This window comes from Chrysemys picta, chromosome 10, assembly GCF_011386835.1.
Source record: "Chrysemys picta bellii isolate R12L10 chromosome 10, ASM1138683v2, whole genome shotgun sequence".
In the NCBI taxonomy this organism is placed as follows: Eukaryota; Metazoa; Chordata; order Testudines; family Emydidae; genus Chrysemys; species Chrysemys picta.
Window position 1 is genome coordinate 16,500,041 of NC_088800.1, and position 24,680 is coordinate 16,524,720.

Below are 24,680 nucleotides of genomic sequence, written 5' to 3' on the forward strand. Positions count from 1 at the left end.
AGCAGCACTGTAGTCTCACACCAGAAATAAGTGATGCATTTTTCCTTGTGCTCACTTCAATTAAATTTGGGTCCCTTCTCTAAGGAAACATGTTACCACTAGTTAAGACAATTAACAGTTTTAAATATTTGAAGCTTTAAAAATGTTTATGAAGAACTGCTGATTGTAGGGGTTTTCATCTGAGAGCTAGGGTTTTTTTAAAATACAGGCATGCATCTTATTTCTAATCCGGTGTTACAAAAGGAAATAATTGCACAGTAAGTAATGTATTACTCCGGTAGTGGCACGCATTTTTTAACTAGGATAAAAAACAATCAAGTAAACAAAGCACCCAACAACAAGAGAAACAAAACAAAACACTATCCTAGAAAGTATATCAGTAAGAAAAAAAAAACTTTTTCTCTTTTCCTACATACATACCTACTTTTTTCACCTGCCACTATTTCTCAAATGGGATGGTTATTGTTACAGTTTTGCTGTTTCATTATCTAGATCTTAGGCAATTCTCTGAATTAGTTTTATGGCAAACCATAATGTATTCTTTTAAACAAACCAGTATAATAATCATTCCATTTCACTATACTATTAAGTAGCATCTTTGCAAGGGATGATGTATAATGGTATCTGTAGCAATACAAACATGTAGATCTCTCTCTATAATACCGATTTTTAACCAGAGGGAATATAGAGAAGGTGTGATGCTCCCTGGTTTAAAAGCTTCTTTTCTTTCCTTTAGGTTTGATACCTACAAACTGAAAGGGGAAAGTGCCCGTCTTGTCCAGTATTTGAGAGCAATTGACAATGGCATGATCCTGTCAATAGCAGTGAATGATGAAGGATCTAGAAACTTGGATGACTCAGCCAGGAAAGCAATGACCAAACTGGGCAGCAAGCATTTCCTCCATCTTGGGTTCAGGTATGTGCCTATCCTGCCAGTTCTGCCAGCACAGAAGACGTATTATGCTTTTCCTATTTCCAGATAATTCTACTCTCTCAAAGGCACAACGTTCTTTCACACTGTAAAATTTTTTCCCTTTTTTCTCTGCGAACTTTTAGCAGTTAATTAAATAGCCTAAGATGCATTCAGTGTCTATATTGGGCATTTTTATTAGGAGATTGAGGAATAGCACATGATTCACATTAAAAGGCATGTATTTTTCCATGATAACCCCACAAGTTATCCATTCCTGTTTGTTTCCATGCCATACCCTAGAGATTTAAGATGTATGTATAAATCTATCCAGTGTACTGAATATACATATCGTTCTCTTGGGTAAACAAACTTTAGGGCTAGTGTAACAGCCATATAGCCCTGGCTAAATACATAGACAGACATTCTGGAAAATATATTACATAACTAATCAAATGTATATTTGGGATTTGTGCAGCACATAATTTCGTATGCATTATATTTACCCTGTAGACTGTAAAAGTCCTTTGGCCAATATACAGTATGTGTTGGCACACATATTATTTTAGAGAATATGTACTATTTGCCCAGTTGGAGTCCTAGTTTATCACGTTGCTCTGCATTTTTAAAAAGCGGTTGTTTGTTACCCAATAGGTCATAGTCTATGTAAAGTCTGGAGGAGTCATTGTGGACCATTTTTAAAAAATCCTTCAAAAACCGAGCCAAAGGCCAACCTTTGTGAACATGTGTGTGACAATTAGGCACCTGCAGATGGAGAACATTTTCATTCTGGTATATAAGGAAACTTAGCTGTGAGAGTCCCTTACCTGTTACAGGGAATTGGATGCACTGTATTGAGTATTGCAAAAAAATAGGACAAAAACTGAACAAACAAAAAAAACCCAGTACTTCCTCCCAGATACCCACAGTCCATGTTATGGCCCAATGGCCTGCCAGATTTCTGCTTCTGTAATTCTAGTTTTGAGACATGGAAAGAGACTTTGAAAATCCTACATCTTTTTTCCAGTCCTGCAATGGGGAAAACTTTTTGTTTTTCATAATTTTGGTGAAACTGCTCCTGGTATTTTTATCCAACAGTGGCATTTTAATGTTCGTTTCCAGCTCCTTTACAATAGGTACTTTGAATGGAAATGCCTAGAGAATATGATTCATCGTGTTATGACTCAGCTCTGCCATGAACTAGCTGTTGCCATCTAAAAGCTAACACTTGCCACGCTGCTACTTGAGCTACTGCAGCATTTTTCTATATTTTAGAATAGGAAACAGTGGGGCCAACTCAGATATTTCTTGGGTAAGAGGGCAACTTCTCCTTGCCCCTGCCTCACTGGCTGGAACTCCATTCCAGTGCCCACTCCCCCCCCCCCCCCCCCATAGGGACCAGTGGCGGATTAATAATTTTGCCGCCCCTAGGCCGGGAAATAATTGCCGTCCTGGCCCCGCCCCGACTCCGCCCTTTTCCCCGCCCCCATTCCAACCCCCTCCCCAAAGTCCCCACCCCAACTCTGCCCCCTCCCTCCCCCTATTGGATCCCTTCCCCAAATCCCCGCCCCCAGCCCCACCTCTTCCCCCAGCGCATGGCGTTCCCCCCTTCTCTCCCCTCCCTCCCTGCCCCGCGAAACAGCTGTTTCGCGGCGCAAGCACTGGGAGGGGAGAGAAACAGGACGCGGAGGCGCACTTGCAGAGGAGGCGGAGGTGAGCTGTAGCAGGGGGGCGGGGCGTGGAGGGGAGCTTCCGCCCCTGCAAATTTGCCGCCCTAGGCCTAGGCCTTGTCGGCCTAGGCAATAATACGGCGCTGACAGGGACCCTGGACTTCCCTTGGCTGGGGAGTCTCCCCCCCCACCCACACATTGCATGAGTCAGTGCTGCAGGAGTCAAGTTCTCAGCAGGCTCCCCTGCACTCCACCCCAGAGGAACAGACTCCCTGTGCACCAAGTTGCAACATCATTTGGCATGGATGCACTTCCATCTGGATGGAGGGTTGGCCAAGCCAAATTTGAGTGGCATTGTGACCCTGTGCACCCGCCTGCAATGCCACTGAAATTTGGACTGGCCACAGCTCTGTCTGTATAGAGGAGCAGCCAGGTCAAATTTCAGTGTTGTGACCACACAGCCAGAGTGCTGCTCCGGATCACTCAGGCAGCAGCCTTACTGATTTAGTACAGGACCTCTAAAAGTTGTATGGCCACAGTCCCCCCCCCCAGTTCCATTTTATATATGGAATTTTGAGCAAGTGCAAAAACCTGGAGTGTGTGGGGGAGAATGCACCTCTTCTTATTGACAGGAAATAACAGCGACATCTTGGGTATTCTGATGTGGTAATTCATGGCAAATGTTGACCCTTTAAGGGTGACCACTGTGTAACATAGCAACAGAGGGTCCTGTGGCACCTTTGAGACTAACAGAAGAACTGGGAGCATAAGCTTTCGTGGGTAAGAACCTCACTTCTTGCATCTGAAGAAGTGAGGTTCTTACCCACGAAAGCTTATGCTCCCAGTTCTTCTGTTAGTCTCAAAGGTGCCACAGGACCCTCTGTTGCTTTTTACAGATTCAGACTAACACGGCTACCCCTCTGATACTGTGTAACATACAGGTTTGTAAAAATATTTGCATCCCTGTGTACTAGTTAGGTGCGTCCACCACTTTTGAAAACATTACCTCTGAAGTCCCAATGACTTTTTTAATGAGTCTTGGTCTCCTGTGACAGATTTATAAAAGTATTAGGTGTCTAAAGATGTAGACAGCTGCCTAGTGGGATTTTCAAAACCCTGTCTACAGCTTTAGACACCTCACACTTTTTCAATGGGAGTTAGACACCTAACTTAGGCACTTTTGAAAATATTATTTTAAAAATCCATCCGGATAAAAAACTAGCAAAGATTCTCTGTTCCACAATGCCCCCGTGCCTAATTATCAGCTTCTAAATTATAAATGATCAAAGCCGGGAATCCTTACTCAGGCAAAATTCCCATTGAAGTCATTATTTACTGAGGCCAATGTTCTAAGTTTTGTCTCAGTTAAGGATTGCAAGGTTTGGTCCACAAATAACACATGACCCACAAACACCCTGAAACCTGGGGGGATGCCTTTATCCAGAACCAAATCCCAAACTTCACGACTGGCTCCTTTCTCTACACCAGGATGAACCCAAAGCCTGAACTGAAACAAGCTGATTTGGTTCTGAATTCTGCAGCTTGAACCCATCTCTACTCTGAGCAGTAACTCAACTGCAAACCTATATTTGCACCAGAATCAGATAATAACAAAGATTGTTACATCTGACCCCTTTCTCCTCTGCAGTGCAGTAGATAGTGAGGGAAAGGGACTGGATGTTATTTTATTCTCATTTTTGAACCTGTGCCTGGGTACTGCATATCAACAGCTACATAATCATACAAGAAAGTCTGAATGCCACGCTGCCTCTTGTTAGGTTTTTACTCTGTAGTAGAGTTAGTGATTTTCAGTGCACTGTACACTTAGGCACATTTTTAGTACTGCTAAAGTAAGGGCCTGTCAAAGGTAAAAAGTCCCTGCTCATTCTGGACACTGTAGTTTTGTAAAAATTACTCTGGGCCATTTGCTAGATTATATATCCACCCTCTAAACTACACTGCAGAGGAGGAGTCGGACAATGGGCAGTGGATTGATTGCTCTCTCTTTCTGATCACCCTAAAACATCTGTTGGCTTGATGACAGGCTGACCGTACTAAATCAAACACCTGTGTGCCAGATCTGCTCAGCACTATGTCCGTTGCTGATGACCGATTGCGAATGTTGCTGAGACAATACTGGTGCAACCCCAGCTAGTAATTTTGGGGTGAGATATATTGGTTTCACATTTTTGAAAGTGCCAAATGAGTCAGGTGACTCAGTCACTGCCTGGGTAATTTTCTGGTACTGTGGGCTACACAGGGAGATTGATAGTTGGATAGAAACCATCTGTCTCCACTTCTGTCACATTAAACCAGGTCCTGAGCTGCCATAAATCAGCATTGCTCCATTAAAGTCAAAGGAATGATGATTTACACCAGCTGAGCATCTGGCTCACGATATCTGTTCCTGTTGCCCATTTGCTGAATCCAGAAAAATCCGAATGAATAGAAGAGCTTCCCTTTCCTTGTCTCACTAAGAAATGAATGTGCCCTTTAAATAATGAGCTTTTTTTAAAATCAATCAATCAAGACAAAGTCTTTCAGCACTAGCTGCTGACAGTTCTAATCCGAACCTCACACTGGCATCAGTGGTGCTACTCTGGGTTCACACCGGCATAAAGGAGAGTGGAATTCAGTCCTCGCATTTCACACCATCAGGACATGTTACATGTGGCCACGTGCATTAGGATGAACTGGCTTAACCATGCTGTTCACCATAAAACTAACTCAGGGAACCAAATACTGGGAAGACCGAAACGGGTGCAAATATTAGTTTAAGAACAAACTGAACTATTCTGCAATATGTTTTGAATGCTCTTGGCCTTGTTTATTTTTAATCATATTTTTGTCATTTGTTTTTATTTTTGTTAACCAAAAAAAAAAAAAAAAAGGAAGTTGGTGGGAGGCGGGGGGGGAGAGTCTGTCCTGCCTGCTGAGTGATAAAATGTCATTTCTTCCACCCTCCCACCCCTCTCTTTCTCTTTGGCTGGAGATCACAGAACTCCAATGCCTTTGGCATTCGGTGTGCAGGAAAGTTTTTTCCAGCAGGAGCATCTGGCTCCCTGGCAGACGCCTCAGGCAGTTGTGCTGGCAGCTTTGCAGCTTCCCCTTGTCTGTCCTGTGGTCAGGCCACTGATGAGCTGCTGGAGCTGCCTTGATTTTTTGAGAAGCCATTTTCTTTACATTAACAGGGTGTATATGTCACCCCCGTTCTCAGCATGGGACCGTGTCTACTCAGAGTCTGCTCCTACTGAAGTCAAGGGGAATTTAGCCATTGACTTCAGTGGGAACAGAATCAAGCCCTAATAAAGGTGAGATGGCTGGTAATATACATCAGGGGTCGGCAACGTTCGACACGTGGCTCGCCAGTTTTATTTACCTGCTGACGCGGCAGGTTCGGCCGATCGCGGCCCCCACTGGCCGCGGTTCGCTGTCCCGGGCCAATGGGGGTGGCAAGAAGCCGCAGCCAGCACATCGCTCGCCCGCGCCGCTTCTCACCACCCCCATTGGCCTGGAACGGCGAACCGCGGCCAGTGGGGGCCGCGATCGGCCGAACCTGCCGCGTCAGCAGGTAAATAAAACTGGCCCGGCCCGCCAGGGTGCTTACCCTGGTGAGCCGCGTGTCGAACGTTGCCGATCCCTGATATACAGTGTGTTTTTGATAGGTGGCTTTTAGCGTCCATATATATTTTCTATAGAAGCCTGAGGGCGGGTTTTAAAGCCACCTACATTCCAGTTGCCATCAAATGCAATGTGTGAGGTGCTGGCTTGGACTTCTAGGATGAAGTCCTGACTCTCTTGAAATCAGTGGAAGTTTTGCCAAAAGACAGAGGATTTCTCTAATAGGGTTTTTATTTGCTAAATGTTGGAGCCTCTCGACTATAGTGGAAGTCCCACAATGCACTTCTTGTTCTGTTGTGATCCACATTATTAATTAATAGCATTCATGGCTGAAGTCTATTTAGACACACAACAATAAATCACATTCAGCAGCAGGACAAAACTCCCTGCTCTGACCCATTAGTGCCCTTCTCTAGGGGATTCTCTCCAAAGTTGAGAGGGCAATTTAGTCTCTGTTCCCCAAACCAGTTCAGTTCACATGCTAGTGCTTCGAGCATTGCTGATAACTCTCTAGTAGATACTGGACTGAGTCCACCTGTGACCATCAGATAGTAACAAACTGCACTTATTACTGACCTGGGGCTGGAGCTGACCCAGTGATCGTGGCTCCTAAACCCCCATTCCTGGTCACAGTTTGAAGTGAAGAAAATCTATTCTTGTGGCATATCTATGCACCTTTGATAGCAGTTTTTGCCAGAAAATCAATAAAACAGAGTCCATTATAAATCCCTACGGCTTACTACAGGCTGAAACCTGACCTACAACATTTCAGCACAAATTCAATTTGCTTAACCGAATTTGGGTATTTTAAAGTTCTTTTTGGGGGGGAAGGGAAGCATTGCAACCACCCAGAGGCATTGCCAATGTCCCATGTTGCTATCGCACAAAAGCCTCTTTAGATATTCTATAAAAAGTGAAGTCCACCTGTTACATTTATACAACACTGATTAATTATATCAAGAAGATATTTGTCTTTGAACTTCATTTCTCTTGTTGCATATTTAGCAAAGTATATTAAGTGTTAAGATATTGTCAGTGTAAAACCTAGTGCAGTGTCACATAAATCTGTCGGTTTTGAAGATGGTGCACCAGGGCGGAGAAAACAAATGATGCATGCAAGTACCAGATGAAATAATATGATCATTTCTCATCTTGATTTCTCAGGCATCCTTGGAGTTTTATTACAGTAAAAGGAAACCCTTCCTCTTCTGTTGAAGACCACATTGAATATCTAGGTAATGCAGAAGCAAATGCTTGCTTGAAATTGCCCGGGCAAGTTCCTCCCTGGTATAATTCCATGGAAGTCAGTGTAATTACGTAAAGGATAAATTTGTTCCATGACCTTTGTACTGTCTGACACGACACTACATTGAAGCTGTGAACAGGAGTCTTACCTCCTTACATTATCCCCATGCTGTGATGCAGTTGGATGGGATTTGACACAGGCCACTCATACACAGAAATACAGGACCAGATTCTCAGCTAGTATAAATCCGTATAGCTCCATTGAAGCCAAATTATGTACAGGTCTGTCGCATCTTACGCGCATTTAACATGCGCGATTTCAGCTTTACGCGGTCAACAAAAACAAAACAAAAACAAAAAAAGAGGAAAAATAACAATTTTAATACTGTACCTGTATTGCGGGCGATTCCGCCCGTCATTACACTCAATGTAATTTTGACTATACGCGATTTTCGCTTTACGCGCTGACTGTGGAACGTAAGCCCAGCGTAAGATGCGACAGGCCTGTATCCACCTTTTTGACATCAATCAGTGGAATGATCTCAGTTAACATGAGATGAAAATCTAAGGCCTGATATTGTACCATGAGAGTCAAAACCCTGCAGTCTATACTAGTTTTTGAGGCTGTTTGCTGTGGAATACCCTAGTATTTTCTAAATAAAGACAATGACCTGGTTTGTCACAATGTAAACTAGCAAACAAAAAATGCAAAATAAAACAAAAAACGTGATTTTCTTAATTCACTTGACTTTTTGAGAATTCCTCCTCTACAAAGGCAAAGTCTGAGCAGAAGGAAAGAGTCTGAAAAATCATTCCAAGAGCAGGAGGAACAATTTTGCTGGAAATTTTGTGGGCAATTACTGAATCTGCTCTAGTCTCCCAGGAGACACAAACACGGGCTTGCTCCATTGCCTATTAAGTCTTCGCTTCTATCACTTGCAAACCATGAAATTGTTAATAATTGTTTTACAGGACACAAGGGATCAGCTGTGGCCAAAGTATTCAAACTATTCCAGGCTGAGAATGGAGAGCATTTTAATGTGTCTTCAACCAGTGAGTGGGTTCAAGGTGAGCCACCTGTTTGCCTGCTAGCAGAGTGACAGCGCTTAGACCGTGCTAATCGCTCTTTGAAATATTCCTTTTTACCACACCAATCACATTTCCTCTCTTTAGAAAGAGAGGCTCTGATATCTGTTAAGGTTGCCTTTAATCCAAACAAGAACACAAGCAACATCTCTATTTCCAACCCCTGCAAGACTCTCTGTAATTTGAATCCTTTGTCTTTTTTGCATTGAATGTGACAGTCCAGGTGTTAAGGCCAAACCAACATACATCCTCTTATTTCTTTTGATTATGTGGTCACCGCTTGTCAGAATGATGTTTCAGTTAACAAACAGCAACTGATTACAAGCTGACTTGAATATACTGTATATAGAGGTCTCTAGGGAGAAGGGCACAATTCAAGTTCCACAGCTGTTAGAAATGCTCATGCTACATACTCAAACCATGTAGCTTTTAAATAATTCCATGCTCCCTTACCTTGCTACACTTCATAGCATCAGTAAAGCAGCTGCCAGACTGGCAAGGAGAACCAGGAACTAGGCAGTTATTGAAGTAACTTGTTCCTAGTATTTGAGACTAAATTCTGGTAAGTGCATTTTTGCCGCATTAAGTATGGCTTTCTATAAAACGATCTTTCCTGTTTGTCTCCAGATGCAGAATGGACAGAGTGGTTTGAGAAGCCCAAAAAGGCAAGATCCAAAGACACGGAGAAACTTTCTGACCTCAGAGCGGCAAACCCAGGCAAAATCTGTAGTCACCCCCTTGCTATCCAGGTAGGACAAACTCCCCATTTTCCCTATAGATTAGCTTGCCTGATGTGCAGCAGCAGTATAGTAAGCAACCAACTGCAGCATCAAAGTCAAGAAAGTTCTAGTAGACCTCAGGCCTTCTTGGTGATCGTGTTGTGAGTGTGAATGCATTTAGTTTCTAGACGTCTCTTGATGCTCTTGCACATAGACTGGCCACGATGCTGGCAAATGTTTAACACTAATGGGAGGCTCATAAGACCAACTATATTCCTCATTCTGAGTCTGATCCTGCAACCCTTATTCACACAACCAGTCCCAGGTCAGTCAGTAGGACTACTGGTGTGAGGAAGGGATCTATGCGGTCCACAAAATACGTAGTTTCCTACAGGAAGATTAAGGGGGAAAAAGAGAGGATGGAAATTTTCCAAGGGTCTAAAATGGCCTTAGAATGGAAGCTGTCTGAAAAATTAAGCACAGAATTTGACCATAATATTAAAACTACAGGTTGCATTAGGTTATGGGGGGAAATGTCTTCGGGCTTGCAGTCATTTTTTAAAGTCCATTGCTTTTTCTTTGGTAGAAAGAAGTCTGAATTCCATTGTGCGAAACATGTAATTAAATCCTCGAATGCACATGTTGAGGGGGAAAAGTATCCTTGTTATGACTGCAAAAGCTACTTAATGTCTGAAGGAAAAATGGCTTTTATTGGCAAATTCCCGCTGCATACTTAAATGTCCAGTTGATAAAATTCTGCAGCTCAAGAGCTGCTTAACAGAAGACCATAAAATGATTGGTACTGTGGGGTTTTTACAGGGTTGGCTTGAGCATTAAGGCATGTAGGAATTGATCCAGCAAACTCTTACTCACCTAAGTAGCCCTTGCTCACAAGAATAGTTGCATTCAATTTAATTGGACTACTCATGCAATGAGGACTACCTGTATGAACAAGGGCTTCCAGGACTGAGTCTTCAATTTAATCTCATTGTGGAACAGTTTTTTTCCTCATTGTTCACTATTACTTGCCAGGTCAATGGTAACACTGACTCTAGATGCATTTCAGCTTTTGTTCATGTGTTGGAAGAGGGATTTCAGTTCAGAACATGAGAGCCACTAGGCCAGATACTAATTTAACTAATAGTTGCTTTTGTTCATATGTATTAAAAGTGAAACAAGAAACGCCATATTTTTCTGTTTCTGAAAAGTTATAAATCATGAGCTTCTAAATCCTCAGCTGATATAAATCCATGCAGCCCATTGACTTCATCAGTTTACACCAGCTGAGGAGGTCAAGTAATCAGAACTAACCTGCCCCAACGATGCTAAGCACAAGAAGAATCAAAATAGAACCAGAAATTTGTAGCCAAGGGCACGTTTCCCATTGATTGCAGTGAGCGTGCCTATATGAGTGAGTAGGAGTTGCAGGATCAGACCTCTAATTTCGATGGTGACTCATTTATGAGCCTCGTGCCTTTTTAAAATGAAGGTTATTTGGCTGGTTCTATGCAATGTGTAGCATTTTTGTGCAATGGCAAAAAGGGTTGCAAACCGAGGTCTAGACTGTGGTATTGAATCCCAGCCTTGAGGGGGGATGGTATGGACTGCACTGCCCCAGGAGGAACGCATGCTCGACATGTTGAATCATCGCTTGGGGTGGTGTAACCTGATCCCCTCCCAGCATACCCAGCCAGCTCCACAGGCTGGTTTGTATGTGGGAGAGCAGAGGCCCACCTCTTCTTGCCCCCTTTGGGGCAATTTGTGACCTCAAGGTGCATGAGGGAGCATTCCTAGTGCTCCCTGAGTATAGAGATAACAAATATCCCTGGCCCTTGCAAGGGAGAGAGAGAAGACTCCCACCTCTTTCTCCTGCAAGGATCAGACACAGTCTGGCCCCAGGTAATGAAATGAGAAAAGTTAAGATTCTTGAAAGCCATGCGTTTGTTTGGGCCCATCCATCTGCATTCAGAATCTGAATCTGACCTCAAACTAGTGGAGATCTAAAATCAAGGGAAACAAGGCAGCATTAGCAAAGCTCAGAGTACTGTTTCCAAAACAAAAAACACCCAAGTCCTAATATAGATGTGGGAGTGACATGATTCACCTAGTATTAAATCCATGTGGTCTGCATAAAAAAGTTATGGTGCATGAACCAACTAGAGTATATAACTGAACTCTACCCATGATCATTCATCCTGTTTTGTTACATGGTCATTGTGCATCATCTTAATGCAAAGTGATCACCCTCATTCCATGCAGAGAGAGAGTAAGAGGATGTGAACGCCATTCATGTTTAATGACCACCCCTGTGCATTTCTATTCTCATCCTAGGCAGCTACACTTTCTGGAGCCAATTTAACAACTGAGGTTTTCTACAAAAGCGGCCATGATTATAGGTTTATGTGCCATGGTAAGGATCAGACAGACGAAGGCTGCCAAAATTACCGAGTGCGGTTCCTGTGTGGCAAACCTGGTATGTGACTCACTTTTTAACGCCCAGCTGCCATGTCATTCAGAGCAGAAACCCCATTTTGAATTTTCCTCCTTCTGAGCTGGCTATTTTATAGGAAGCAGAACTTTGATACCAAACACAGTAATTCACTGGGGAAACCCTTTGATTTCCGTGTTACATTCTTCGCTTTCTTCTGATGTCTGGGTCCCTGACTGAGCACTTAGCCACAGGTAGACAGGATGGGCCAAACCAGGCCTGTTGGAGCACCTCCTACTGATGTCAATGGGAGTAACCTCTACTTACTGTAGAACTGAATTTGGTCCAATGAGTTCCTCGAGCTGAGGTTTGGCTGGGATATTAGAGTCTTCAATAGAGTATCTCAAGAGATTCTTGAGCACTACGTGGAATGATGTGATGGTGTCACCAAAACCCAGTAATACTGTACAGATACTTGGCAAGACCTGTAACAATCTCCACGCTTCCTAAAGCATTTCAAGATGGGGCAGGATTATTCCTTCAGCAAGCAAGGAGACCGTGTTTCATGCTAATGCTGTTGGGAAGCAACGTGTTTTTCAAAGTAATTATTTCTTTTGCAATTATTCATTTAAGCAATACCTGCCCTCATACTGGTCATTACGTGTGATTCTTTAACGCTCATTTAGTAGGGAGATAAAGATGGAAGGCAGTTATCTTTGTTGGGGAAAAAAACAGTCATTATGTTAAAAAACCACTTCTGGGAGGTTTATTGCTACTGTAAATAACAGTGCAGCGCAACCATAACTGCTGGAGCTAAGTGGGTGTGGTGAGTTGAGCCACTAAGGGCTACATTTAAATTTAGTTAAATGGCTAGTGGAAAATCTATTTGCCAATAACTAATGAATAGGCCTTTTTTTGTTTGTTTGTTTGTTTTTCACAAACCAAATCTAACCAAGAACGTACTTGGGAGAGCTGTAACATTTATGTTGGATCAGTAAACTACTACATTTTGTTGGTATCAAAAATGCCCAGAGAAGTTAGCGGACAATTTAAGGTTCAGTGAGCTGAATTCTCTGCCATCCTCTTTTTGCTTCCTAGTGAGACCAAAGCTGACTGTGAGCATTGATACCAACGTGAACAGCACAATCTTGAGGCTGGCAGATGATGCACGATCATGGAAGGCTGGAGATAGACTTGTTGTTGCCAGTACAGATTATTCCATGTACCAGGCGGAAGAATTCCAAGTCTTGCCGTGCAGAGCCTGTGGGCCTAATGAGGTCAAAGTATCAGGTGAGGATTTATCTTGTCATTCGCATGTTTCTATGGGCATATTCTTCTCTCCTTCATACCCAAGAAGCTCCATTTAAACCAAAGGTGTAGCAGAGATGTGAATGAGAGCTGAATTTGGCCTTCAGTTTGTTGATGCTATTGTGAAATCTGTACCTTTTGCTATCTGAAAATCACCTGACATCTGTAAGTGATGACAGTGCCTTCAGGTTTATCTGTGGGTTTTCCATCTTTCTTCCTAAGCATCCAGTTCTTGATCTTCTCTCTCAAGCACTTTGCAGGGTGGGCCTGAGGTTATAGGATTTGATGTGCTCTAGAAGAGGATCATTGTCTGAAAAGCATAAGATGAAGTCCTTTCTTATCAAAGGGAGAGGAGGAGCAGGTCATGAGAGATTTTTAGGGCTCTGAGTTATTGTAGAGTTGGTTATTTATGCCATGCAGATATATTTAGGCAGAAACCCAGTATCCCATTTATAAAATACTACTCTGTTAAAACCATCTGGTTTTAGTATCTATATAGAGCACATGACATAGTGGAGATGTGTTAACTATATGTCCCTAAAGTCACATGACCAGCCATATAATCTCAAACCACAGTGCGTGAGTAAACCAGAGTTGCTGTAGAATGCTGAGTGAATTGATCTGAGGCAGAGGAAATGGGAAGGTGAGTGTAGTGATACAAAGTTTTTTTGTTGTTTTTTTTCTCTTCTGGAGGACTAGCTCAAATCTGGAACAGGCTGCTGGAGGTGAAAAATCATTGTTGTCTAATTGTTCTTCAGTGGTCTTTGTGTTTTAAACCCAGTTCAAAAAAGACAGCCACCACAAAGTGACACCTTATTGTCCATTTCAGCAGAGAGGCACAGATGTCTGGGAGAGATTTTTCCAAAACACAACAAATGGCTTTTAAATCTTCCCCTGAGCCTGTCAGGTCCTCTTTCCCTTCCAGAACTTGGTTTTGGCACATTGATGGGTAGTGTGGAGAAAGAGTGCATTAGCTACCCATTCTGTCAATGGAATTTCCAGTACCGTCCTTTACGACAACAAACATTAATGTAAAAAATGTAGCATAGCTGAATGCTTATGGTGGTAATTCAGACATGTTACATTGCCAATGAACTGCCAGTGTTTAAATAAGAGATAATAATAGTGAGTCAGATTCATCTGAGGAGAGATTTTTAACATACCCTTAATGTAAATTCATTTTGAGAAAACATACTCCCACTTCGAACAATCAGTGCACCAGACCGTTTGCTCAGCTCTGCGACATTAACTACTTCATGCATCATTATCTCTGATGCAGCCCTTTCTGAAGGATACAAGTGTTTCCTCCTGCACTGTGTTTTTGGAAGGGCTCTAGTCATTCATTGTTCAACAGGCAAAAAGAGGGATATTGGTTAAGCCAAAAACAATATTATTCTGACTTTGAATTCATCATAGTCTTATGACTTAAGATGACCAGCACTCTCCCAGAGAATGTATCTACCAGCTGAGTATTACTCTCGTGAAACACTTGAGCTATTGGGAAAACTGCATCAATCTATAATGATACAAAGTACATTGTGAGAACAATCTTGGAAATAGTCAATAAAAATGAAGACCGCAGATTTCTAAGACTCTTCTTGTATCTTCCTGGATCTCTAAAATTTTTATAATTTATTTATATTCATCTTCTACAACAATTTCCATTGAGTTACTATTAGGAAAGTGAATAGACAGGGCGGGAAAAGAAGCCATGTGATTTCAAGTAGAGATCTAAGTGGAAATACTTGTTGAAGAGTTTGCGCTCTGTTTCCAATTAGTTGTTAGGAGAATTTGGACATCCCTTTTATTACCACAGATGACACACACTGGCGCCAAAGTCTGCCCTGACTTACACCCCTGCAACTCCATTGACGTCAATGGGATTTCCCTGGTTATATAAGTCAGGGCACAATTTGACCCAATAATAACTGCATCCAACTTTCTTGTAGCAAAATCCCACACACTAAAAATAAAATGGAAGAATCCTGCATGACTCTGACATAGTTCAGTCAAGTTGAAGGGAGTAATGTGAAAGATTGAAATCTCCTCCATCCTCATGAGAAGACAAGTAGGTCAAGGGAGTGTCCTGTAGACAATCAAGTTGGGACTTTTGCCTTGGGATCTCATTCCATTCTTCTCTGTGACTTCATAAGCAGTGGGCCTGATGCTGCAGCGCTTAGACAGGTGAACAGTCCCATTGTATCATATTAATATAACATGCAGGATTGGGCATTGAGTTATGTGCAGAAAAGACTATATATTTTTTTGTCTTCTTCCACGGTCTACTTCATTCTTCTCAGTTTTCCATATCAGTTCCAGTGAAGGATCTTCATATAGAAAGATGTAAACGCAGTTTGAGTTAGGAACTGAGAGCTCCAAAAATCTGCCCATTGGAAATAACAAACAAATTATAAAAATAGCTCTACTCATAATAGGTTTTGTCCCCTTTAACCAGTTTGGTTTGTTGGTTTTTTTTTTTTTAATTAAACATAAATGTCAAGACTAAACTACTCAAGTGTCCATTTAACAATATGGCAAAATAATCCTCATGCTGTAAGGATTTTTGTGGAACATCAATTTGGCAGAGCAAAAGTCTAATTATAATCAGTGTTCCAATGTTTTAATATTTTAACAGATACAGCTTTGGATATTTTGCCAGATAAGTTAAACTAGTTAGCCAGCTCATATACTATTTATATTTGACCCTTCCTGCTGAGAAATCATACTTGCTTTATTGACTAGAAGTGGCTTAAGTAGCAGTAAAAAGATGAAAATTAGAGCACGAAGGGTGGGATTTTTAAAAGAGCCTAAGGGAATTAGTTAGCCTACTCCCATTGGACTTCAATAGGATTTGGGTGCCTAATTCTCTCATGGTTCTTTATTTCGGCTGGAATTTTTAGCTAAAGCAGGTGCCTAAGGAACCATTCTTGCAAACACTTACTCAGGTGAGTAGTTGTATTGATTTCAAAGTTGTTACTTCCATGAGGCTCAAACTCAGAGGTCACCAGTCCCAGTAAAAATTTGTCATTTATTGAAATGGAACTCCTTCCCCCTCCCTCCTCCTTTTGTTTAACTGTCTTCACTTGTCATTTTTATGTCTAGATTATTTTCTGTGAGGAAATGATTAAAACTGTTTGATGTTTTATCTCTGGACTCTGCAAAACTGGGGGAACACAGTGCAAGTCAGAGGAGGGAGAGAAGGAGGAAGGAAGGGTTGTGTTATTACAGTAGGATAGGATGAAAGATCAAGTATTTCTTGTGGTTTCCCCAGGAAACCAGTCTTATCTGTATCTTTGTGGCTGTATATGAAGTTACTAACAATGCTGATAAGTTTCACCGTGGATGGAATATACATGATGAAACAACCTTTTGTGCATATACTGTACTTGATAAAGCATGATTTTAAAAAAATACCCTACTTGTGGTTGGCCTAATTACTCAAATTATCCCACCCATTAGTAAATCTATGATTACAACTGCATCTCACACACATCTAGAATCCAACTGGTATGGTGCAGAGACTGAATAATTGTGGAGTGTTACTGAGTTTGTTATCTGGTAATACTAAAATATGAGAGAAGAGCTTTAGAATTAGGAACTTACCTAAGAACAGATGTGGGGACAATTTCTCCATTCCAGCTCCGATACGTGAGTTGGCTTATTGATCTCTTCTACACTAAGCTAGTAGGAAAATTCTTGATCTCTTGTCTTCTAAAATATGCCAGATTTAGCCATCTCCTTAAAAGGTGTTGAGCTGGATTCTCCATTGCAGATATTTACACCAGGGCAAAGAGTGTGAAATGCTACCGTTCTTGTTTTGGTAGCACTTTGTACTAGCTTTGCCCTGTTAATGACTGCACAAGGTGCAGGGCAGTGTAGAGTCGAGGTCCAGGTTTGTTATATGCACCCAAAAGTTTAGGTGCTGATTTCAACTCTCCATACCTTCTACAGATGTGCACCGTTTAGCTTGGAAACCTCAGGAGACCATGTTTCTTGGGGAATTTCTGGCACTGTCCGCTCTGGGTCAGGCAGGAAACATCACAAAAAAGGCCCTTTCTAGCTGTCTTTTGATGGTTCTTCCTCATGCTGCCAGACAATCGCCAGGGCTAATGTAAAGAAAAAACCCTGAATAAATGTTAACTCAGCATTTCAAAAAAGGTGGGAACAGGTTTGATTTTTAGACATGGGGGAGAGGGAGAAATTCTTAATATTTCTCAATCAAAACTCCATCTTTTCCACCTCACACTCCCAATGCCAGGTACAAGGGGTTTTGTTTCAAGGGGAATTAGGGAAAAAAACAACAGGCTGTTCTCAAGAAGGAGGCATATTGGGTCATAGACAAGTGGGGCAAAAAACTACTATTTATAGGAAGAACTACCCTGTCAGATTTATTAGCTACAGCAGAAAGTACTAATGAACAATTACAGGCAATGAGATGAGCACTCACACATTTAACCCAACAATTGAAATTAATCCAATTTATTACAACTCTCAGGAGACTAAATTATTGCGTGCCACAGGCAGAGGCTAGAAAGCTCTGAGGTAGTGCCGGAGGCCCCTGCAGCATCCGGCAATTGATTAAGTGAGAGACTCCCAGATGATCCAGGCCCCACATTGCAGAGGATGGGGGGGAAAAATCCACGGTCATTGCCAATCTGACTAAGGGGAAAATTCCTTCCCAACTCCGAATATGATCAATTAACCCCTGAACAGGTGAGGAAGAACCAGCCAATCCAGAACCTGAGAGAGAGAATTCTCTGCACCACCTCACATAGTGATTAATTGGTGCCAGGACTTGCCAGTTCCGAGCCCCGGCAATCGCTGGGCCTGGCAGTTCTGAGCCCCAGCAATCGCTGGGCCTGCCATGTCCGTTATGAAAGTTTAAAAAAAATTGCTTGAGCCCAGGCACCTCCTTCATTGCAAATTAAGCACTGACCTCACAGCACTGTCCCAGCACCAGCAGTGGTCATCTCTGATGTTTCAGAGGAAGAAGATTTTAAAAAACAAAATAAAACCCAAAACGCAACACAGTGTGTGTGTGTGTGTGTGTGTGTGTGTGTGTGTGGTGGTGGGGGGGGATCCCTTTCTGACCCCTGCACGTGGACAGCTGAAACCCAGAAGCATGAGATTTTAGGAACATAAGACATGAACCGGAAGGGACCCGCAGGGCTGCTGAGCCCTGCCCCTTCCCAGCACAGGCAATTCCATCACACAATCCCACTCATAAATTTGTCAGGCTCTCTTGTAAAACTAATTAAGTGGCTGCATTCTGGGTGTGTGAGGTTCCGGGGAATTCTCCGCTGGCCAGCTACAGGCAGAATAAAAATGGGAAACACTGTCACTGTATCGCAGACCAGTGAGGATTCTGTAGGAAGATGGATAGCAAGAAAGAGTGTTTGCCATTAAACATAAGCAATATAAAGAAAATGTGAATCAAACAGGCAAGGTTGTGTGCAGCATTTACTTTGTGGCTGTCTACCCTCGGAGCTAGGGGTGTGATTCCCAGCTCAAGTAGACATACTCACACTGGCTTTTATTGAGCCAGCATGCTAAATATAGTAGTGTAGCCATGGCATGGAAAGCAGCGGCACAGGCTAGCTGTCCCGAGTACAAGCCTGCCTGAACCCCCTTGGTGCATAATGGGGTGGCTAACGTGTGCTACTGCTTCCCGCTGCCTGTGCTAACACAGCTACGTTACTGTTGTTAGCACTCTAGCTCCATGAGCGCTAACAAGCGAATGTCTGCTTGAGCTGGAAATCGCACCCCTTGCTCCAAGTGTAGACATAGCTTAAAAGATGTAGCAAAAGCTCCTTGGAGAAAGGCTGATCCAAACCCCATTGTAATCAATGGGAGCGGTTCCGTTGACTTCAATGAGGCTTTGGATCAGGCCCAGGATATGTGCAAGATTAAACATAAAAAAAACCCCAAATATTTAGTTTGAGAGAAGAAACAGCCAGGAGCATCCTTGAGAAATAAAATCGCTGGGAGGGCGTAGAATGCAGATCTAGAGGAAATCCATTTTTAATATTGTTCTGAAATAAATGACAATTCTTTTACATCTGGATGATGATAAAGAGTGGTAAGAAGTGGGGAAAGGCTTTCTGCCACATTAGATAGAACAGACTGGAGCTAATGTTGTGGTTGTACGTGCTTTGCTTGAATGCTAGTAAAATGAATAATTTTAAATATTCCATGGTGCTAATGGGGTCGGAGTCCCAAAAAACTGAAAAGCAGGCAGACTCTCTCTCTTTTTATAATCCAAGGGGGTGAGGGGAAGAAATCTATGAACATGAATTTAATTTGAATATTGGTTAATTTAAATAGCCAAAAATGGAAATATGTACTTCACTGATGTACATATTTTACAGATAGAGAGGTTGACGGAGAGACAACCAAATGGAAAAAATAGACAGACAGATTAGTTAAACACTGTCTGAGGCTGCAGTGTTTCTATCAGATTAAGGGTACAATTTCCAAAAGCACCTATGTGAATTAGGAGCCAAAAATCCCATTTTCAAAAATGACTTAGGGCCAGATTGTCAATAATATGCAGGCCCCTAAAGATCCCATTGGGAGTTAGCTGCCTAGGTGCTTCTGAAAATCCCACTAAGTGCCTAAAATTACATTCCTAAATCTGATCCCCAGGTTCCTTCTGGTTTTGATTAGAACCCAGGATCAAAGCTTGAGGGTTACGTTCTGATACGAAGCTCTGAATATGAACCTCCATAGAATTTAGAGTGGTTCTGATTTGCCGTTCTATTTTGCCTTCTGTCTGGCCTTGGTTCAGCAAGCCATCCCTGTTCACCAAAGCACATGCTTACCTTTAAGAACATGCTTAAATCCTATTGACTTTAATGGAATTTAAGCACATACTTAATTTTAAGTGTGTGATTAATTGCTTTGCTGAGTAGGGATGGACTTAAGCAGCTGCTTTGCCAAACCAGGGCCTCCGTTAGATAGACACACAGAGTAAAGTGATTTATTTCTATGTATATTTGTATTTTGTTAGTTTAATTCTCTAGTGTGATGGCACATGATAAATCAAGCAAGTGTTTTATTCTGCCACACTGGCCATGCAATGTGGCTAACCACATCACTCTGGTTATGTAAATAAGGCTCAGCTGCTGACTGCGATTGGTGGCAGCCATCTAGCTGATACTTGACATCCCTCTGTGAGTGATGCCAGCAATACGGAGCCCATGAAAACTGATTGTAAACTGCTTTGCATCTGGCTTCGCTAATTTTTGGACAATCACAAAAATAGTTCTGGTGTTCAAACAATAAAGGCTATGCTACAATATTCAAAGCAGCAACGTTCTCTTTCTTCTGACCAAACCACTATGGAACTGGTTTGCAAGTCACTGACGCTGGGCTTTCAGACGGCAGGTGTCCAAATGTCACTTGTCAGCAATCTGCCTATCTCCAGCTAGCAACTCTCAGCATGCCGGCTGTAAGCAACAACTTAATTTCAAACTCAATTTACAGTGCTGCAGAGTGAGACCTTCCTGTCTCCTTGCGAACTCTCGAGCAGATTTCTTTCACATCTGTCTCTGAATGTGCCCCATGAGCTGCTTGTGCATGCCAAGTGTTTAATGGGAACCAGCAGTAAAGCCCACATGCTCCTGGCTATGCCTGGCTTTGTTTTCCACATGGAATTTACAGTACATGAGGACTTCGGAGCAGTAGTCTCTTCCAAGAAGCATGCCCACCTTTTCTGCAGTATGGCCCTACTATTACATTGTTAAAGGGGAGTTTGAAGTTCTGGCTGCTGTTACAAGAGGTGGTTTGTTGTTTTTTGAAACAGCCCATTAAAGGCACCATTTTAGAACTAGTATGTGAAATACACTTTTACATTTAAAAAAAAAAAGACGCAAGGCAATTTTCTTATCTCACATCAAGCTAAGTGAGCAAAAGCATACACTTAACAAAGTTATATTTAGAAGCTGGTTAGTGAATATTTAACATTCTTGTCAGTGCTTAAATGTTGTGCATGTCTGTGCTGGTATTAAATACATGCAATCATGACATTAATGCCAGAGCTCAACACTCACAAATAATAAAACTGTCTCTTTTAATTGCAGTACTGCAAATCGAAGAGCTGTTTTTCAAAATCAGATGTTCTTATGATTATCTGAACTTCCCTTTGTGTTTCACTAAGTAAGGGAGAGGCCAATGATGGGAGATAACTGAAAATAACATTCAAGAAAACAGCCCTACTATTGGGGCTCTCTTGATTTGCAGTGTCTCAACCATCCACCATAGAGTCTCCTTGTGCAGGGGCCAGTGACAGGTCTGTGCATTGACTGATGTGCACAAACAAGGGCACTAACACCTCTTTTCAGTTAGGGTCTGTCTGTCCCAGTTGAGCGATCTTGTGAGCCTAGTGAGTCCCAGACTGATCATATGCAAAAAACCACTCGCCCCATAACCTTGTGACAACACAAGAGAACTGAGGCCAGAGTCCAAGCTTGGGCCCTTACTTCTGCTCTATATGGTCTGGGAACACTGTAGAAGCAGCACATTCATCACATGGGTGGGGGAATTACCTTAATTTCTCTAGCAATCCTTCCAGCTGGCTCAAGGAGCACTACAAATGGGCTATTCTGTTCCACATGTAGGCCTACCACTATGATGCAGATTGAAAGCGGGAAGGGGTAACGACTGAAGGGCGATAGAGCTAATGACTGATATGGGTAACATCCCATCAAAGAATTAGTCCCTATCAGTGTTCGTCTACACTTCCTTTTTCCTCTGAACAGCGTGTAGTTGGTCCCATTCTTCACTAGAAGCTGAATAAAGTTACTAGATACAGTGGGTAAAAGAGATGCCCTTCTTCTGATAATCTGGAAGCCTGTCCTGTGTCTGTCATTGTCATGCTTCTATGTAATAGCTTAGCACTTTTCATCCAAGGATTTCAAGGTGCTTTACAGATGGAGAAACTGAGGCAGAGAGAAATGCAAGTAATTTAGCCAGTGTCAGAGCCAGAAAAGAATGTAGCTTTCCTGGCTCCCAACACAGTGCCTTATCCCCTAAACCATGTTACCTTCCACTGGAAGGCCAAAGGAGGATAACCTGTATCAAACTGATGTCTCTTTATCTTTACAATCAAGTGAGAACATCATGTTTCATTTAAAAAGAGGCCATGTCCATTTTTTTTAAAACCCCTCTTCCCGTGCCTCTCCGAGATCTCTCAACATCAAGCCTGCCCTTTGTTCCTAATAACTGCTGTGTAGGTCTCTGCTGAAATGAAATACATGCCAGTGTAACATTCTTTATAGCACAGTGTTTACTTAGCGAGTTTATTACCTATTTTTACTGGAATAATGTGAAATGTAGGCAGTCAAATAAGCCTTTCCTGCTTCTTTTTCTTCAAGCGAGCTGAGCCAGGAAGGAGGAGTGCATCATGCATATGTTTTAATGAAATTACAGTGCTGAGATTATTTTGCTTTCTCATTGTTCATGCTGGCTGGAATTCACCCCCTTCTAGCCAACGCACGCAAAGTCTTTCATTCCTTGGATCCTCAAAGTAGTTAGGTGCAGCATGGCCTGGCAGGGGGGCCACTGCACTTCTGCATGTAGAGTCTCCACCAGTTTGGACCGAGCTGGCGCAGAAGGAAACATTAAGTGTGCGCTGAGGGAGGGACCAGTGGTTCAGCATTTACAGGGGTCAAGTGGCTTGGAAACCACCTGTGGGTTCTTCTAGCCCATCCGCTGAATTAGCAGCTGGGATGGGTCACACGCTGCAGTTTATTCAGGATTTCTGCACAGAGTGGCTCAATCTGTTCCTGATGAAGGTAGCCGCAAAGTACCTATTGGTTTCCATGGGATTTGACCAGCAGTGACCCATGAGCCATGGCATACACCCAGAGTCTTTCCCAGTGTCCCATAATTATAGATACAACTATGAAAAATTAATTATGGGCTGATATAGTGGGAGGATTCCCAGTGTTCAATAGCTCTGACACCTCGTTGCTTGCAGCTAAACTTTTCCCTATGCGTCAGGCTACAGTACAAACCTAGTCGTGTTCCAGGCAGTATAAAAATTCTTTTTAGGTTACTGTATAGTCTCTTTTAAAGGTGGAGAAACTGGACACAGTTAACAGCAGCTGTTACTTTAGGGCCTACCAAAGTGACCCAAACAAACCCCACAAATCCTACATCCTCTGTAGAGGATTTCTCCGTCAGACTGTGACTCTTGTGCTCTGGGCTTCCCCAGCCTTGAGGTGCCTGCCAACAGATTTTGTGGACTCAGGTGCTTAGTTCATTACCCCCACCAGCAATAAGTCAGCTGGTATATGCGGTGTTTGCAGAATAAACATGGAAATGCATCTTGTTCCCTTAGGGAGAGCAACCTACCTTCACATAGGAGAAGTGATTGACGGAGTGGACATGAGGGCGGAAGTAGGGCTGCTAAGCCAAAACATAGTGGTGATGGGAGAGATGGAGAGGCAATGCTATGACTATAGCAATGGTTTATGCACCTTCTTTGATTTTGACACCTTTGGGGGACACATCAAGGTATTGTATAAGTCCTTTACTGATACTCTTCTACACAGAACCAAACAACATGCACCTAGTAAGGGGGCCATGACATGGCAGGGAATGTCCTGTGAGTGGAGGCCTGCAACATAAACAAGCCCTTCCTAGAGTAGACCATAGATTCAACTCCTGCTTCTCTTTTCTTTGCAGGGCTCACCACACCCCTTCAAACATTACCTTGCCAGACTGGCTGGGGCTCAGCACTCACAGGTTGCAGAGTTTGGATCCAAAATCCAACTTCCCCAGGGTTTGGTGGTGCTCAGATCTGGGGCTTCCATTCAAACCCATCTCCCCTTAAATCTATCACAATTGCTTTATGAAAAGCATTACATGCAAACAGGTTTGCCAGAGTTTGCAAACTAGGAAGCATCTGCTGTGCAATGGTTTATGATTACTCCAAATTCTACCCCTGCTATCAACCATCATTGTCTAAGACTTGCTCTGCCTGACTAATATGAAACAGAGAGACCAGGGGGGTGAGGTAATATTTTTTATTGGACCAACTTCCACTGGGGAGAGTGACAAACTTTCGAGCTTACACAGTGCTTGAAGAAAAGGTCTGTGTAAGCTCGAAAGCTTGTCTCTCTCCCCAGTGGAAGAGTTGGTCAGAAGTTGGTCCTATAAATGATATTACCTCACCACCACCACCCCCTTGTCTCTCTAGTATCCTGGGACAGACACAGCTACAACAACACTGCATGCAACAGCGAATAATATGAAACAAGCTGCCAGATGTTCCTACTGACACTTGACTGGTGTTTTATTTGTTCTGCAGATTGGTCTTGGTTTTAAAGCTGCCCATATTGAAGGTTTAGAATTGAAACATATGGGCCAGCAGAGAATGGGACACTATCCAATTCACTTCCACTTGGCTGGAGATGTGGATGAGAAGGGAGGCTACCACCCTCCATCCTATGTGAAGGGCGTCTCCATTCACCACACCTTCTCGCGCTGTGTCACAGTCCACGGCTCCAATGGCTTGCTGGTAAGAAACAGCGGTTTGATGACTGCCTTCCTGATCAAGATGTCATTTGATTCCCAGCCCAATTGCTGTCCCTAATAACATGAAAATGATACTCAGGCCCCTGAAACAAGTCTCATTACTGATAGAATTGTAGAGTTAAACCAAATGCTCTTCTCTTTTGCCCTGGATT

General features: G+C 42.6%; 1 protein-coding gene across 6 annotated transcripts in view; it reads left to right on the plus strand.

Annotated features, from left to right (window-relative positions):
- CEMIP (cell migration inducing hyaluronidase 1) overlaps positions 1–24,680 on the plus strand; it is a 147,868-nt gene that overhangs the window by 86,343 nt on the left and 36,845 nt on the right. For all 6 annotated transcript variants that reach the window (XM_042856672.2, XM_065559328.1, XM_065559329.1 and 3 more), the window contains exons 6-13: positions 737–916; positions 7,366–7,436; positions 8,419–8,514; positions 9,160–9,281; positions 11,583–11,724; positions 12,778–12,969; positions 23,330–23,505; positions 24,302–24,511. In XM_042856672.2, coding sequence (XP_042712606.2) covers positions 737–916; positions 7,366–7,436; positions 8,419–8,514; positions 9,160–9,281; positions 11,583–11,724; positions 12,778–12,969; positions 23,330–23,505; positions 24,302–24,511 — 1,189 coding nt within the window. The remainder of the gene's footprint in view (positions 1–736; positions 917–7,365; positions 7,437–8,418; positions 8,515–9,159; positions 9,282–11,582; positions 11,725–12,777; positions 12,970–23,329; positions 23,506–24,301; positions 24,512–24,680) is intronic.